At 39.4% G+C, this 12,402-nt stretch overlaps 1 protein-coding gene across 3 annotated transcripts in view; it reads left to right on the top strand.

The window, feature by feature from the left end:
* The first annotated feature begins 288 nt into the window (after nt 1–288).
* Nucleotides 289–12,402, top strand: part of LOC125033983 — a 12,774-nt gene continuing 660 nt past the window's right edge. The window contains exons 1-13 of one of the 3 annotated variants that reach the window (XM_047625596.1): nt 289–419; nt 3,579–3,797; nt 4,497–4,577; nt 5,507–5,629; nt 6,145–6,270; nt 6,474–6,619; nt 6,911–7,049; nt 8,606–8,799; nt 8,993–9,170; nt 9,483–9,662; nt 10,549–10,689; nt 10,872–11,022; nt 11,625–11,724. In XM_047625596.1, the coding sequence (XP_047481552.1) occupies nt 3,579–3,797; nt 4,497–4,577; nt 5,507–5,629; nt 6,145–6,270; nt 6,474–6,619; nt 6,911–7,049; nt 8,606–8,799; nt 8,993–9,170; nt 9,483–9,662; nt 10,549–10,689; nt 10,872–11,022; nt 11,625–11,724 (1,778 nt within the window). In that variant the 5' untranslated portion in view covers nt 289–419. Of the gene's footprint in view, nt 420–567; nt 734–3,578; nt 3,798–4,496; nt 4,578–5,506; nt 5,630–6,144; nt 6,271–6,473; nt 6,620–6,910; nt 7,050–8,605; nt 8,800–8,992; nt 9,171–9,482; nt 9,663–10,548; nt 10,690–10,871; nt 11,023–11,624; nt 11,725–12,402 lie in introns of those variants that run through there. The other 2 variants (XM_047625594.1, XM_047625595.1) reach the window with 2 other exon arrangements.

Genomic DNA, 12,402 nt, shown 5'->3' with positions numbered 1-12,402 from the left:
AAAGACATGCATCTGTCATTTCACGTAAAATGCGTTAAGCCAGAATAATGACTTTATTGAAACAAAATGCATGTTGCTGTTTTGATCCAAATCTCTAAAAGACATTCTTTACCAAAATACTTTTTATGCATATGGGTTATATTTTTGGTTCGAACTTTCTCTTCTGGCTTAGACTTTGACTGCTATTGTTTTAAAAAATCGATAACTGACAACCAGTTAGCTGCAGGAGCTTTTAAAAAAGTAGCAAATATAGCTTTTAAGATACATTAAGTAAGACGTAATTATCTACAGACTTTTTCCAATAGAAAAATCTATAGGCAAGAAGTCAGAGTAAGAACGCCTTCGAACGCGTATATCAGAATGTAAACAGAGGAAGAGGAGGATTGAATGAAGATTCCCTTCTCACGTGCTTTAAAAAGGTAAAAAAACAAATATTCTGGAGTTATTGTGATAAAATGAACTCGATAAGGTAACCAAAATGCTTGGAGTTATAAGGGAGAGGCTGATATTAGGGTATTTATGGAATGATACTAACGTTTCTGAAGGGAAAAGGATGAGCGAGCGACAGGAAGTGTTCGTGTTTAGGGTTCGATGGCTGGAGTTGTCTTGTAAGATTGGTGAGATAAAACCTTTCGGGTGAGGTTCAGGAATGAGGTTGCAAACACATGATGTGCATCGGAAAGAAAATCAACGTGATTTGTTGGAGTGTGACGGCGGGAAGGCAGCGCAAAGGGTCGGTCAATATGCTGCTTTCAGTAGTTTATGCTTTGAGATGTATGTAGTTAAACAGTAAGACAGTGGATTTCTTCATGTAATTCTTATAAACCTTCTATGATAAACCTCAAACTTTAGTGTTTCACCATATTCTATGATGAAGTATTAAACAGATAGCAATGAACTTATGGAACAAAATAATTGTACTGTTAGCCTCAGTGCTACTACCATGTGTCCAGCACTTACCTTTGTACTATTATATATAATTTACCTCCCTTTCAAGTCTGTATTAACTTATGTGTGTTCAAGCACTCACACATCTGGATTTAGCTGATCTCAGACCTTGTCAAAGTCATTACTGTTTCACTGGTAAGTCCATGTTGTTTGTCAAAGAGTTGTCTTTGCAACATTAAGGTGTCCTTGTTACTATCGGCTCAAAAAAATTAATTGAAGATACAACACCATGACAGAGGGCGCGGTCATGAGTGGTGGTAGCTAGTCAGTAGCTGGTGGGTAGTGGATAACAGGTTGGCAGCTGTTTCAGAGGATAGGAAGGGGTCATCCATGTTTTGTTCACAAGGATAGTAACATGAACAGCGGAAAGGCAGTGAGAGAGCTTAAGTGAAGTTATGGTCAAGGCAAGGCAAAAGGCTGAGGTGATTCAGAGCAGGCTAATCAGGAGAGGCTAAATATTATCATTTAGATTTTAGGTGAGCTTTTGCTACATAGAAATCACTTTTCCCAAAAGTACATTTTAGATTATTAGGGTAATTATAGGTAATTATAGATATAGATAATTATAGATATATATATATATCATTACTGCTTTGCTTTAAAATCTATGTTGGCAATAACATGAATTAATTACCTAAACTGATAAGAATGTATGTCTGATCCACACTCATGCTGGCCCGTAGCAGACAGTGCATTTATACAAACACCACAGCTCTGAGCTAAGATTTAGAGTGCATGTAAACATGCACAAGCACTCACACTCACTCACACTCACACTCACACTCACACTCACACTCACACTCACACTCACCCACACCCACACATACAAACACACTCACACTTGCACACACACACAAACACACACACACAAACACACACACACAAACACACACACACAAACACACACACACAAACACACACACACAAACACACACACACACACACACACACACACACACACACACACACACACACACACACACACACACACACACACACACACACACACACACACACACACACACACACACACACACACACACACACACACACACACACACACACACACACACACACACACACACACACACACACACACACACACACACACACACACACACACACACACACACACACACACACACACACACACACACCTACACACACACCTACACACACACCTACACACACACCTACACACACACACACACACACACACACACACACACACACACACACACACACACACACACACACACACACACACACACACACACACACACACACACACACACCTACACACACACACACACACACACACACACACACACACACACACACACACACACACACAGCACACACACCTACACACACACACCTACCACACACACTCACACACACCTACACACACACACCTACACACACACCCACACACACCTACACACACACACACCTACACACACACACCTACACACACACACCTACACACACACACACACCTACACACACACACCTACACACACACACACTTACACACACACACACCTTACACACACACACACTTACACACACACACACCTACACACACACACACTACACACACACTTACACACACACACCTACACACACACACCTACACACACACACCTACACACACACACCTACACACACACACCTACACACACACACTACACACACACACCTACACACACCACACACCTACACAACACACACCTACACACCTACACACACACACACCTACACACCTACACACCTACACACCTACACACTACACCACCACACTACACACACACACACTACACACACACCTACACACACACACCTACACACACACACACCTACACACACACACACCACACACCTACACACACACACACCTACACACACACACCTACACTCCTACACACCTACACACTACACACTTACACACTTACACACTTACACACTTACACTCCTACACACACACACACACACACACACACACACACACACACACACACACACACACACACACACACACCTACACACACACACACTCACCTACACACACACACACACACACACACACACACACACACACACACACACACACACACACACACACACACACCTACACGCACACGCACACGCACACACACCTACACACACACACCTACACACACACACCTACACACACACACCTACACACACACACCCTCCCTCCCTCCCTCCCTCCCTCCCTCCCTCCCTCCCTCCCTCACTCACTCACTCCCTCCTTCACTCCCTCTCTCCCTCCTTCCCTCCTTCCCTCCCTCCCTCCTTCCCTCCTTCCTTCCCTCCCTCTTTCCCTTCTTCCTTCTCTCCCTCCTCCCCTCCCTTCTTCCTTCCCTCCCTCCCTCCCTCCCTCCCTCCCTCCCTCCCTCCCTCCCTCCCTCCTTCTCTTCCTCCTTCCCTCCCTCCTTCTCTCTCTCCCTCCTTCCCTTCCTCCTTCCCTCCCTGCCTGCCTATCTACCTACATGTCTAACTATTTACCTACCTGCCTACCTACCTACCTATCTACCTCTAAGCAAACATCATTCCCAGCAATGTGCAAAGCTATGTTTTCACAATACTCATGATCCTTCTTGCAGATGGCTCCCCGAAAGAGACATCACATAGAATCCTTAGAGGAGCTCAGTCTGCGTGTGGTCCTATACTCAGTGGTGGCAGACTTGCACTTGGCACACCTCATGACAACAGAATTGCGACACTCCATCACCCTCTCATCACTCCCAGTGTCATCTCCAGAACATCTCAAGGAGATGGTAGCTGAGAGATTGAAAATTCTGCCAGGTGTCCTTAATGACCAGGTGTGTTATTGTAATTATTTTCTTTAGTTATTATGTTTGTTTATTTTGAATTGAATTGCCTTTATCTTATACATATCTTATGATTATCATTGTTAATGAATCTAATTATTGTTATTATTACTATCACTGATGTATGTTTGTATTTTCTGTATAAGTCAGAACTGTAGTGTTAACCCACTCGCCCCATGTGGCAAGTATACATGCCATGTCCACTGTAATACACGTTTATTTATTGTATTTACACACTCACCAAATAGCCAGTTATTAGGAACTACCTATCTCACCTGTTTACCCTTTTCTTTCACTTTAAGAAAGGGTCTTTTGTATCATTTCATTGTCTAAAATATTTTAATGACAAATTAATAATCATAACATCAATAACAATAAAAACAGTATTGATAGCAATAGTATTAATTTTCCCACCAGTTAAAGGAATGGGAAAATCAGGATCGGTAACTAAGGCCTACTGATAGACTCCTTGCCAACTGAGCACATGTGGAGCCATCTGTATGTAACAAAATTCACTAAAAACTACAGGAGGCAGAGCATAAATCAGGGGTGAATGCATTAAACAAGAACAAAATTTAGCCCCTATGTTTACTATCTCTTTTTTTTTTTTTTTTTTTACTAAAAGAAATTTAAGTGTCGTAGTAAGTGTTCTGCTTAGAGTAACTCACATTTAGTTTTTTCTTTTTACAGGTTCGAGATAGGATGGTGAGACGTCTCTTTTCCAGTCCTGAACCTGATCGCTGGCTCAATGCAAAGCTCGATATTTTAAAAGTTAGTGCATATGTTGTTTTTTTCCTTTCTTTTTCACTTTCTTCCTTCTCCCACCCCCTTCCTCTCACTTCATATTTTTTCCTTTCTTTTTCACTTTCTTTGTTTCTCTTCCTTCTCCCACCCCCTTCCTCTCACTTCATATTTTTTCCTTTCTTTTTCACTTTCTTTGTTTCTCTTCCTTCTCCCACCCCCTTCCTCTCACTTCATATTTTTTCCTTTCTTTTTCACTTTCTTTGTTTCTCTTCCTTCTCCCACCCCCTTCCTCTCACTTCATATTTTTTCCTTTCTTTTTCACTTTCTTTGTTTCTCTTCCTTCTCCCACCCCCTTCCTCTCACTTCATATTTTTTCCTTTCTTTTTCACTTTCTTTGTTTCTCTTCCTTCTCCCACCCCCTTCCTCTCACTTCATATTTTTTCCTTTCTTTTTCACTTTCTTTGTTTCTCTTCCTTCTCCCACCCCCTTCCTCTCACTTCATATTTTTTCCTTTCTTTTTCACTTTCTTTGTTTCTCTTCCTTCTCCCACCCCCTTCCTCTCACTTCATATTTTTTCCTTTCTTTTTCACTTTCTTTGTTTCTCTTCCTTCTCCCACCCCCTTCCTCTCACTTCATATTTTTTCCTTTCTTTTTCACTTTCTTTGTTTCTCTTCCTTCTCCCACCCCCTTCCTCTCACTCATTCATCCTTCCATCCTTCCATCCATCTCTCCTTCCTTCCATCTTTCAATCTTCCCCTAATCTCCCTCTCTTTTCCATTTCCTCTTGCATTCACTTTCATTTTTTCTGCATATATATAGATAGATAGATAGATAGATAGATTGATAGATAGAGGCAGGCAGATAGATAGTTACAAATGTTTCATACATGTATATACTCAGGTGTCATTTATTTATTTTTAATTTCATCTTCTAATGAATATCCTATGGGTTTACAGGTGGTATTAGATGACAGTGTGACAAGTATAGACTGTGGAGAACAGGCACTACCTAGACGACTCTTAAGTGTTGTGGGAGAACAGTGCCCTAATATCAGAAGTCTGAAAGTTACTCTACATCAGGTGAGCAGTTCTTCTAGTCTGAAAAGCAATGTTTTGTTCAGCTTTTGTCTCTCATTGTTATATGGTTTAAAAGGATCCAGAGATTTTTAATGGTTAATCATTTTCATGGTAAGGCTGAAATCAGTGAACAGGTTTTTCTGTTTTGTTTTAATTTTATTGTTTTAGTTTATTCTATTTTTTTATAATCTTATTGTATTTTGTTCCTTTTTTTTATTATTTATTTATTTATTTTTCTTTTAAGATATGAAGGATGTGTATATCTAAGAATGGAAAGCTCTGCCTCTTTCTATTCTAATTTATATGTGTTTTTTTTTTTTGTGTGTAAATTTATTTGAAACTATAGACAAAAGGGTAGTAGTAATATTTCTCTATATATTAAAGTTTATAGGATAATATAAGCCATATTAAACTCAATGATTTTAATAAAGTATCTGATCATATATCAATGATTATTATATCCCAGACTCACTCACAAAGTTCTACATTCATATACTTAAACATAAATGAAACTGCAGATTGAAGCAGATGACAGTCCTGTTGAAGCTTCCACAAGTGCGGCATCAACTCGGAAGCACCCGTACTTCCTGCGCGAGACAAACTTCATGCCTGCACAAAAGTCCCCAACGAGTTCTCCAACCAAGGTCTGTAACGGTAGAGATAAGATGGCTCATTAAGTTGTGTTTCAAGGCATTTTATAGCTGTGTTCATTTATTATTTTGAATTGCAATGTTAGTGTTCATCTCTTTCTCTCCTTCTTTCTCTGTCTTTCATTTTTATTTTTTATTTATTTATTTTTTCATTTTATTTATTTTTTTTTTTCTTCATTTTTCTTTATTACTTCTAGGTAACGCTGCCGCTTTCTCTGATGTCAGGCATGTCGACCCTGTCACAGCTTACCACCCTGCACTTGACATACGGAGCTAGCAATGCAATCTTAGCAGCCTTAGGACAATGTGCCCCCAAACTGCAGGAACTTCACATGTGTTATAGGTATTTATGTTTATTGTATTATTTTATTCTTAAAGGGCTTTGCTTCTTGTTGAGCAGGCACTGCTTGTTTTCTTTCCCAGGCTTCAAATCCAGTAGTTTTTGTCAGTGCAGAATGAAAGAGAAAGGGAAAAAACTACTTGCGTAAAATTGTAATATACACAGATCTAATGTAACAGTATTGCATCTGTTGGTGAAGAAATAGAACATATTTTTTCTTTACAGTGCGTAATTTTGACTTTGGCTATAGTTTTATGGTAAGCCTCTTAACATGCTCCCTCCCCCTTCCTCCAGCTATAGTGTAACAGACTCTGGGATAAAGGCACTCCTATTACGGAACCCAGAACGCCATGTCTTGCGCAAGGGACGAAATCTGCACGAGCTGAGAGTACGCTCCATGCACCTCAACCCTTGTAGTTCGGGCTTGCGTGAGGTGAGCAAACGTAAGGAGTGGGAGGGAATATCTCTCTCTCTCTGCTGCTTCTTTTCTTGCTTCATTTTCTTGACTGTCTTACTGTCTATTACTACTTCTTCCTCTTCTTCCTTCTTTACCTTCTCTTTCCTCTCCTGCTCCTCCCTTTTCCCACTCCTCTTCTGGCTCCTCCCCTCTTCTGTCTCTTTCATTTCTTCCAGTTTCTTCCTCCTTCTCCTCCACTGCCACCACTATCTCCTTCATATCCTTTGCCTCCTCTTCCACCTCCACCTCCACCTCCACCACCTCCTCTTCCTCCTCCTCCACTTCACTTCCACTTCCACTTTCACCTTCCCTACCATTTTCTCCACCTCCTCCTCCAGTATTTCTTCCATGCATTCCCCTTTATTGTCATCATTGTTTTTCTCATTCACTTTTTCATTTTTTCTTCTCTTCCTCTACCTCCTCCTCCTCCTCCTCCTCTCCTCCTCCTCCTCCTCCTCCTCCTTTATTTCTTCCATGCAATTAATTCAGTATTATAATTATAGTTCTCATTCACTTTTTCATTTTTTTTCTTCTCCTATTCTTTCTTTGTATGAAATGCTTATAGAAACAAAGCCACATTTTCCCCTGAATCACCCCTCTCACATTCACAGTCAGTGCATTGGTATGTAATATTAATAGTGTTGTTATTTGTGTAATATTATCAGTGTTATTATTTGTATGTTGGTGGTACTGAAGACTTGAACTGAAGGATCTAGAAAGGGTTTGATATGTCCCCATGAAGTCTGTTATTACTAGAGATGTAGAGGCACTATCATGTCAAGAAAAAAAATTTCCCTCAACCAAATTTTTTCATGAGAACATTTTATTAGTATCCATGGATGATCTGAAAGAAAAGCCTTCTTGCCTTCAGACCACCCAGACATTTCATGAAGGTTTACCAGGGACACCCCAAGGTCCATAATTTTTAGATGTGTTATAAGTATGTGTGATAAATGACAATCTGACTGACACTGAATATAGCTCCAATTGATTGATTTGCAAATTTATAAAAAACAAAAAAAAACATGATTATGAATTATTTAATTGCTCTAACTTAATGGCACTGGGGAAAATGAAAAAGGGGGGGGGGGGGGAATGCTGTGCTCATTTTTTATATTTTTTGTGAAATGTCTCTGCTAGTGCTTAACCACAAAGGAGTCACCTTGTGACTTTACGTGATTTGCATTGGTGGGAAGAATGTATTTTTTACTAGTGCTATGAATATATTTTTATTATAAACATTATAATAACTATAATGTTATAAATATTAGTAACAGCAAAATAAGATAGCGTAAAATATTTTTGTAAATCAAAGAAAAGGGTAAACAGGCGAGACAGGCAGTACTCGTAACTGGCTCATTGGTGATTTAGTACAAGTGTAGCCATCTATGTATAAAAACAATCAAACAAGTAAACTCACAGCGGGCATGACATACATGTACTCGTCATTCCCACCGGCACTGGGTTAATATCATGAATCAACAGCAAAGAAAAAAAATAAGCTCATAACGATGATAATGTTTTTGACGCAGGTGGACATAATGGGCACCGGAGTCAGTCAATTTGGCGTGGCGTTCCTCCTGAAGCACGTCCCAAATCTCCGCTCTCTTGGTGACTGCAACTCCGTCCCTGAGGCCCTGGAGATCCTGGTGGGCAACAAGTCCCTTCAGCGCAGCTCCTTCATGGCAAGACTACGGAAGTATGCCAGGAGATTTAAGCTTACAAGGTTAGTGGCACGCAGACACTTATCTCTCTCTCTCTCTCTCTCTCTCTGTGTGTGTGTGTGTGTGTGTGTGTGTGTGTGTGTGTGTGTGTGTGTGTGTGTGTGTGTGTGTGTGTGTGTGTGTGTGTGTGTGTATAGCAAAATTCATTGTTAGAATGAAAGATGACTCCAAAACACTGTTTATTACCACTTCCAGGGTGAAGGAGGACTGTGTTTCTGCCTCGAAGGTGTTGGTTGTTGCAACTCTCTGCCCAGACATAAAGGACCTGAGTCTGTGGCACAGGTTCCGTGAGGTCGACCTTGACAGATTGAATGACCTTCATTCAACTCCATCGCACTTCACATCTCACCTTATGCAACTGAAGAACCTAAAGGTGACTAATACAACAGTCTGAAACACTTTCAGCTTTTTTAACAAGGTATGACAGTATCTTGTACCATAATATGATATTAAGGATTAATTTATTTGATTTCTCGTTAATTGTGTAAGTGTCTGTTTGTATGTCTGTCTGCCTTTCTGTAGTTCTGTGTCTGTTTTTATTAGTCTGTTTTGATTTAAGTGTAATTGTGTGTGATCATGCCTGTGACAGTGCCAGGTAACAATTATTAAGACTACTACTCATGAAAACTCAAGAATAAAATTTATCCCTTGCAGTTATTACCCATCTCATTGCGCAATCTTTCAGCACCTGACGATGGTCAACGTGTCATCGCGATCTGTTGCAGGGACTATCCAGGCCTTAGGTTCACAGCTGACTGCCTTGACAGTTCAGTGTCGGGGTTTAGACGTTCCTGGAATATTTGAAAACTGCACCAATCTCAAGTACTTGACAATGGAGGGAGAGGACTGTTCTGCCCCTTATGAGGTATGTACTGAATAGGAAATGAGAAGAAAGAGGAGGAAGAAAAGGAAAGAAATCAGGGGAATGAGTATTAGCTGGATAAAGGATGGAAAAAAGATAGTGGAGGATAAAATCGATTCTGGTGGATCATGGAAAAAGAAGCATTGGAGGCAAAGGAAAGTGCAGAAGAGGGGGAAAAGCAACAGAACAAGTTGGCAAGGCTACATGCCATGCCCTCTGTAATACATATTTATTTATTGTATTTACATAGTTGGCTCTGCAAGTTCTTATTCACCAAATAGCCAGTTATCAGAACTACCTATCTCGCCTGTTTACCCTCTTCCCTCACTTTAGGAAAGGGTCTTTTGTATCATTTCATTGTCTAAAATATTTTAATGACAATTTAATAATCATAACATTAATAACAATAATAACAGTATCGATAGCAATGGTATTAAGAAGAAAAACACATTTTCATGCCAATTCAAGGAACGGGAAAATCAGGATCGGTAACTAAGGCCTACTGATAGACTCCTTGTCGGCTGAGCACATGTGGAGCCATCTGTATGTAATAAAATTCACCAAAACAGAACATAAATTGGGGGCCAATGGGTTAATGGGACAAATGAGAAAGAAAGTTATGGAGGGGAAAAAGAAGAAAAAAGGAAACGAGGGAATACAATATGTTAGTAGATAATTTCTAAATAGGAAGGTGTTATTATTAGATTATAGATTGGATTGCAGTTCTGTGTAAAAATGAATAACTTTATGTAGTATGTTTTGATACATCCTTTTTCATGTAAATTAGTGTCTCAATGTTAGTCCTAAATTAATTGTAAAAGGGAATTTATGGTCCCAAGTGTATTATAACTGCAGTCATAATTAATCAGCAAAACAATTCCCTCAATAGGCAGTGGACAGTTTTCGACACACAGCCCTCACAAAGCTCCAGGTGGTGAAGATAAAATGCCACCTCCCCACGCCATACACGGACATGATCCTGAACAATGCCAAGAGCATGTCCCGGCTGGAAATTAATTGTCTCTGTGATGTGAGTTCATTTTCATTTTTGAGGTCCCTTGTAAGCATTTGCTATGCCAAGACCTTTCCTGGTCACTTTTGCCCTTTCTTTCTGTTGGATTTATCTGTATAATGTAGGTATCATTTTGATATATGTAAACTTCTACCAATGTTTTCCTTCTCCCTCTCCACCTCACTCTCTTCTACAAACAGATTAGTGATGATCAGGTAAACCAGCTGATCAATAATAAGTGTCTTGAGAAACTGAAGGAGTTTGACGTAAGCCGTGCACCCAAACTCACCATGATGGCGGCAAGGATGTTAGTCCAGCACTGCCCTAAGCTCAGGCATCTGCAAGATCTTGGTGAGTAGTTGCAACATAACGTGTTTAAGGTAGTGTTCAGTAAATGAGTTAGTGAGTTGTAATATTAGCATACAAGCTGCTAGAAGATCTATTAAGTGGTCTCCTGCATTGTACCAAGGGCATGCCAGCAAGACCTTAGTGAGTGTGACTGGATGTTGCAATATAGGCATGCATGTTACTGGTATGATCTGAGTGACTGGGTTGATGTTCTGCAATAGAGGAATCTATTGTTTGATGTAAAGGCAGAAGTTTATTTACACATATGAAATGACAACCTCTCTCTCTGCTGTGTATGTCTAGAGATGGCATGTCTCTATGTCTCTCAGATACATCACTGTGGCTTTGATACAGGTTACATATTATGTTCCTAACTAATATAGTATTCTTACACAAAATTATCTATGAGTTAGAGTAATGACACAAAATTGAAATATATATAAATCCCTACAGGAATAGAATTCACTAGTTATTAAACAGCTGAGAGGTTTATTATGACAGTTGAGGTTGTTGAATAAAAATTAATCATTCTCTTTATCATTCCTCATACTTCTCTTATCAGTAATACAGGATTGTTAAATACAGATTTTCTTTTCAATATGCAGGGGGTTGGAATATAACAGCAGAAGAGTTTAATGCATTCCTGAAGGAGACAGAAATGGAAGATTATGATATTCATATAATCTACAATCCACGACGGAAAAGGTATGTTATATTAGTACCTTCATAACAGGATCATCAGCTCTGTGTAATAAGATATATAGCTGAGGCGTAACTATGGTATTTATAACCTGAAAATATCTCCCTTTGCAAAAGAAAATTCAGGTAATGTGTTTTAATCAATAAAGTATTAGCCAATATTTTAGTTGAAAAAACAATAGGCAAAGAAAATAAGCCCATTTAAGGATTTGGTTATAATATCTGTATTTTTTCCAGTCTATATTTTTAATTTTTAATTTAAAACCTGTTGTTGACAAACCTTTCATTGATTAGATCTCTCCAGTCCCCCAGTATGTTGTGGTTCCTCTGAAACGTTATAAGTTGGGCTGCCATTAACCCAATTGGCACAGATGACAAGAACACTTGCCATGCCCACTGTAATATAAATTTGTTTATTGTATTTACACATAGATGGCACTACAAGGAGTCAGTTATTACTCCTACCTATATCACCTGTTTACGCTTTTCCTTGACTTTTTCAAAGGGTCTTTTGTATTATTTAATTGTCTTAAATGTTACCAAGATTATAAATAACAATAACAGGATTAGTATCAGCCGTATTAAAATGAAAAACATTTTCCCACCAATTCAAGGAATGGGGAAATCAGGATCAGTCACTAAGGCTTACTGATAGACTCCTTGCCAGCTGAGCATATGTGGAGC

Source organism: Penaeus chinensis, chromosome 17 (genome assembly GCF_019202785.1).
Source record: "Penaeus chinensis breed Huanghai No. 1 chromosome 17, ASM1920278v2, whole genome shotgun sequence".
Classification (NCBI taxonomy): Eukaryota; Metazoa; Arthropoda; class Malacostraca; order Decapoda; family Penaeidae; genus Penaeus; species Penaeus chinensis.
Note: the sequence above shows the minus strand (reverse complement) of the source record. Positions and strands in the feature narration are given on the sequence as shown.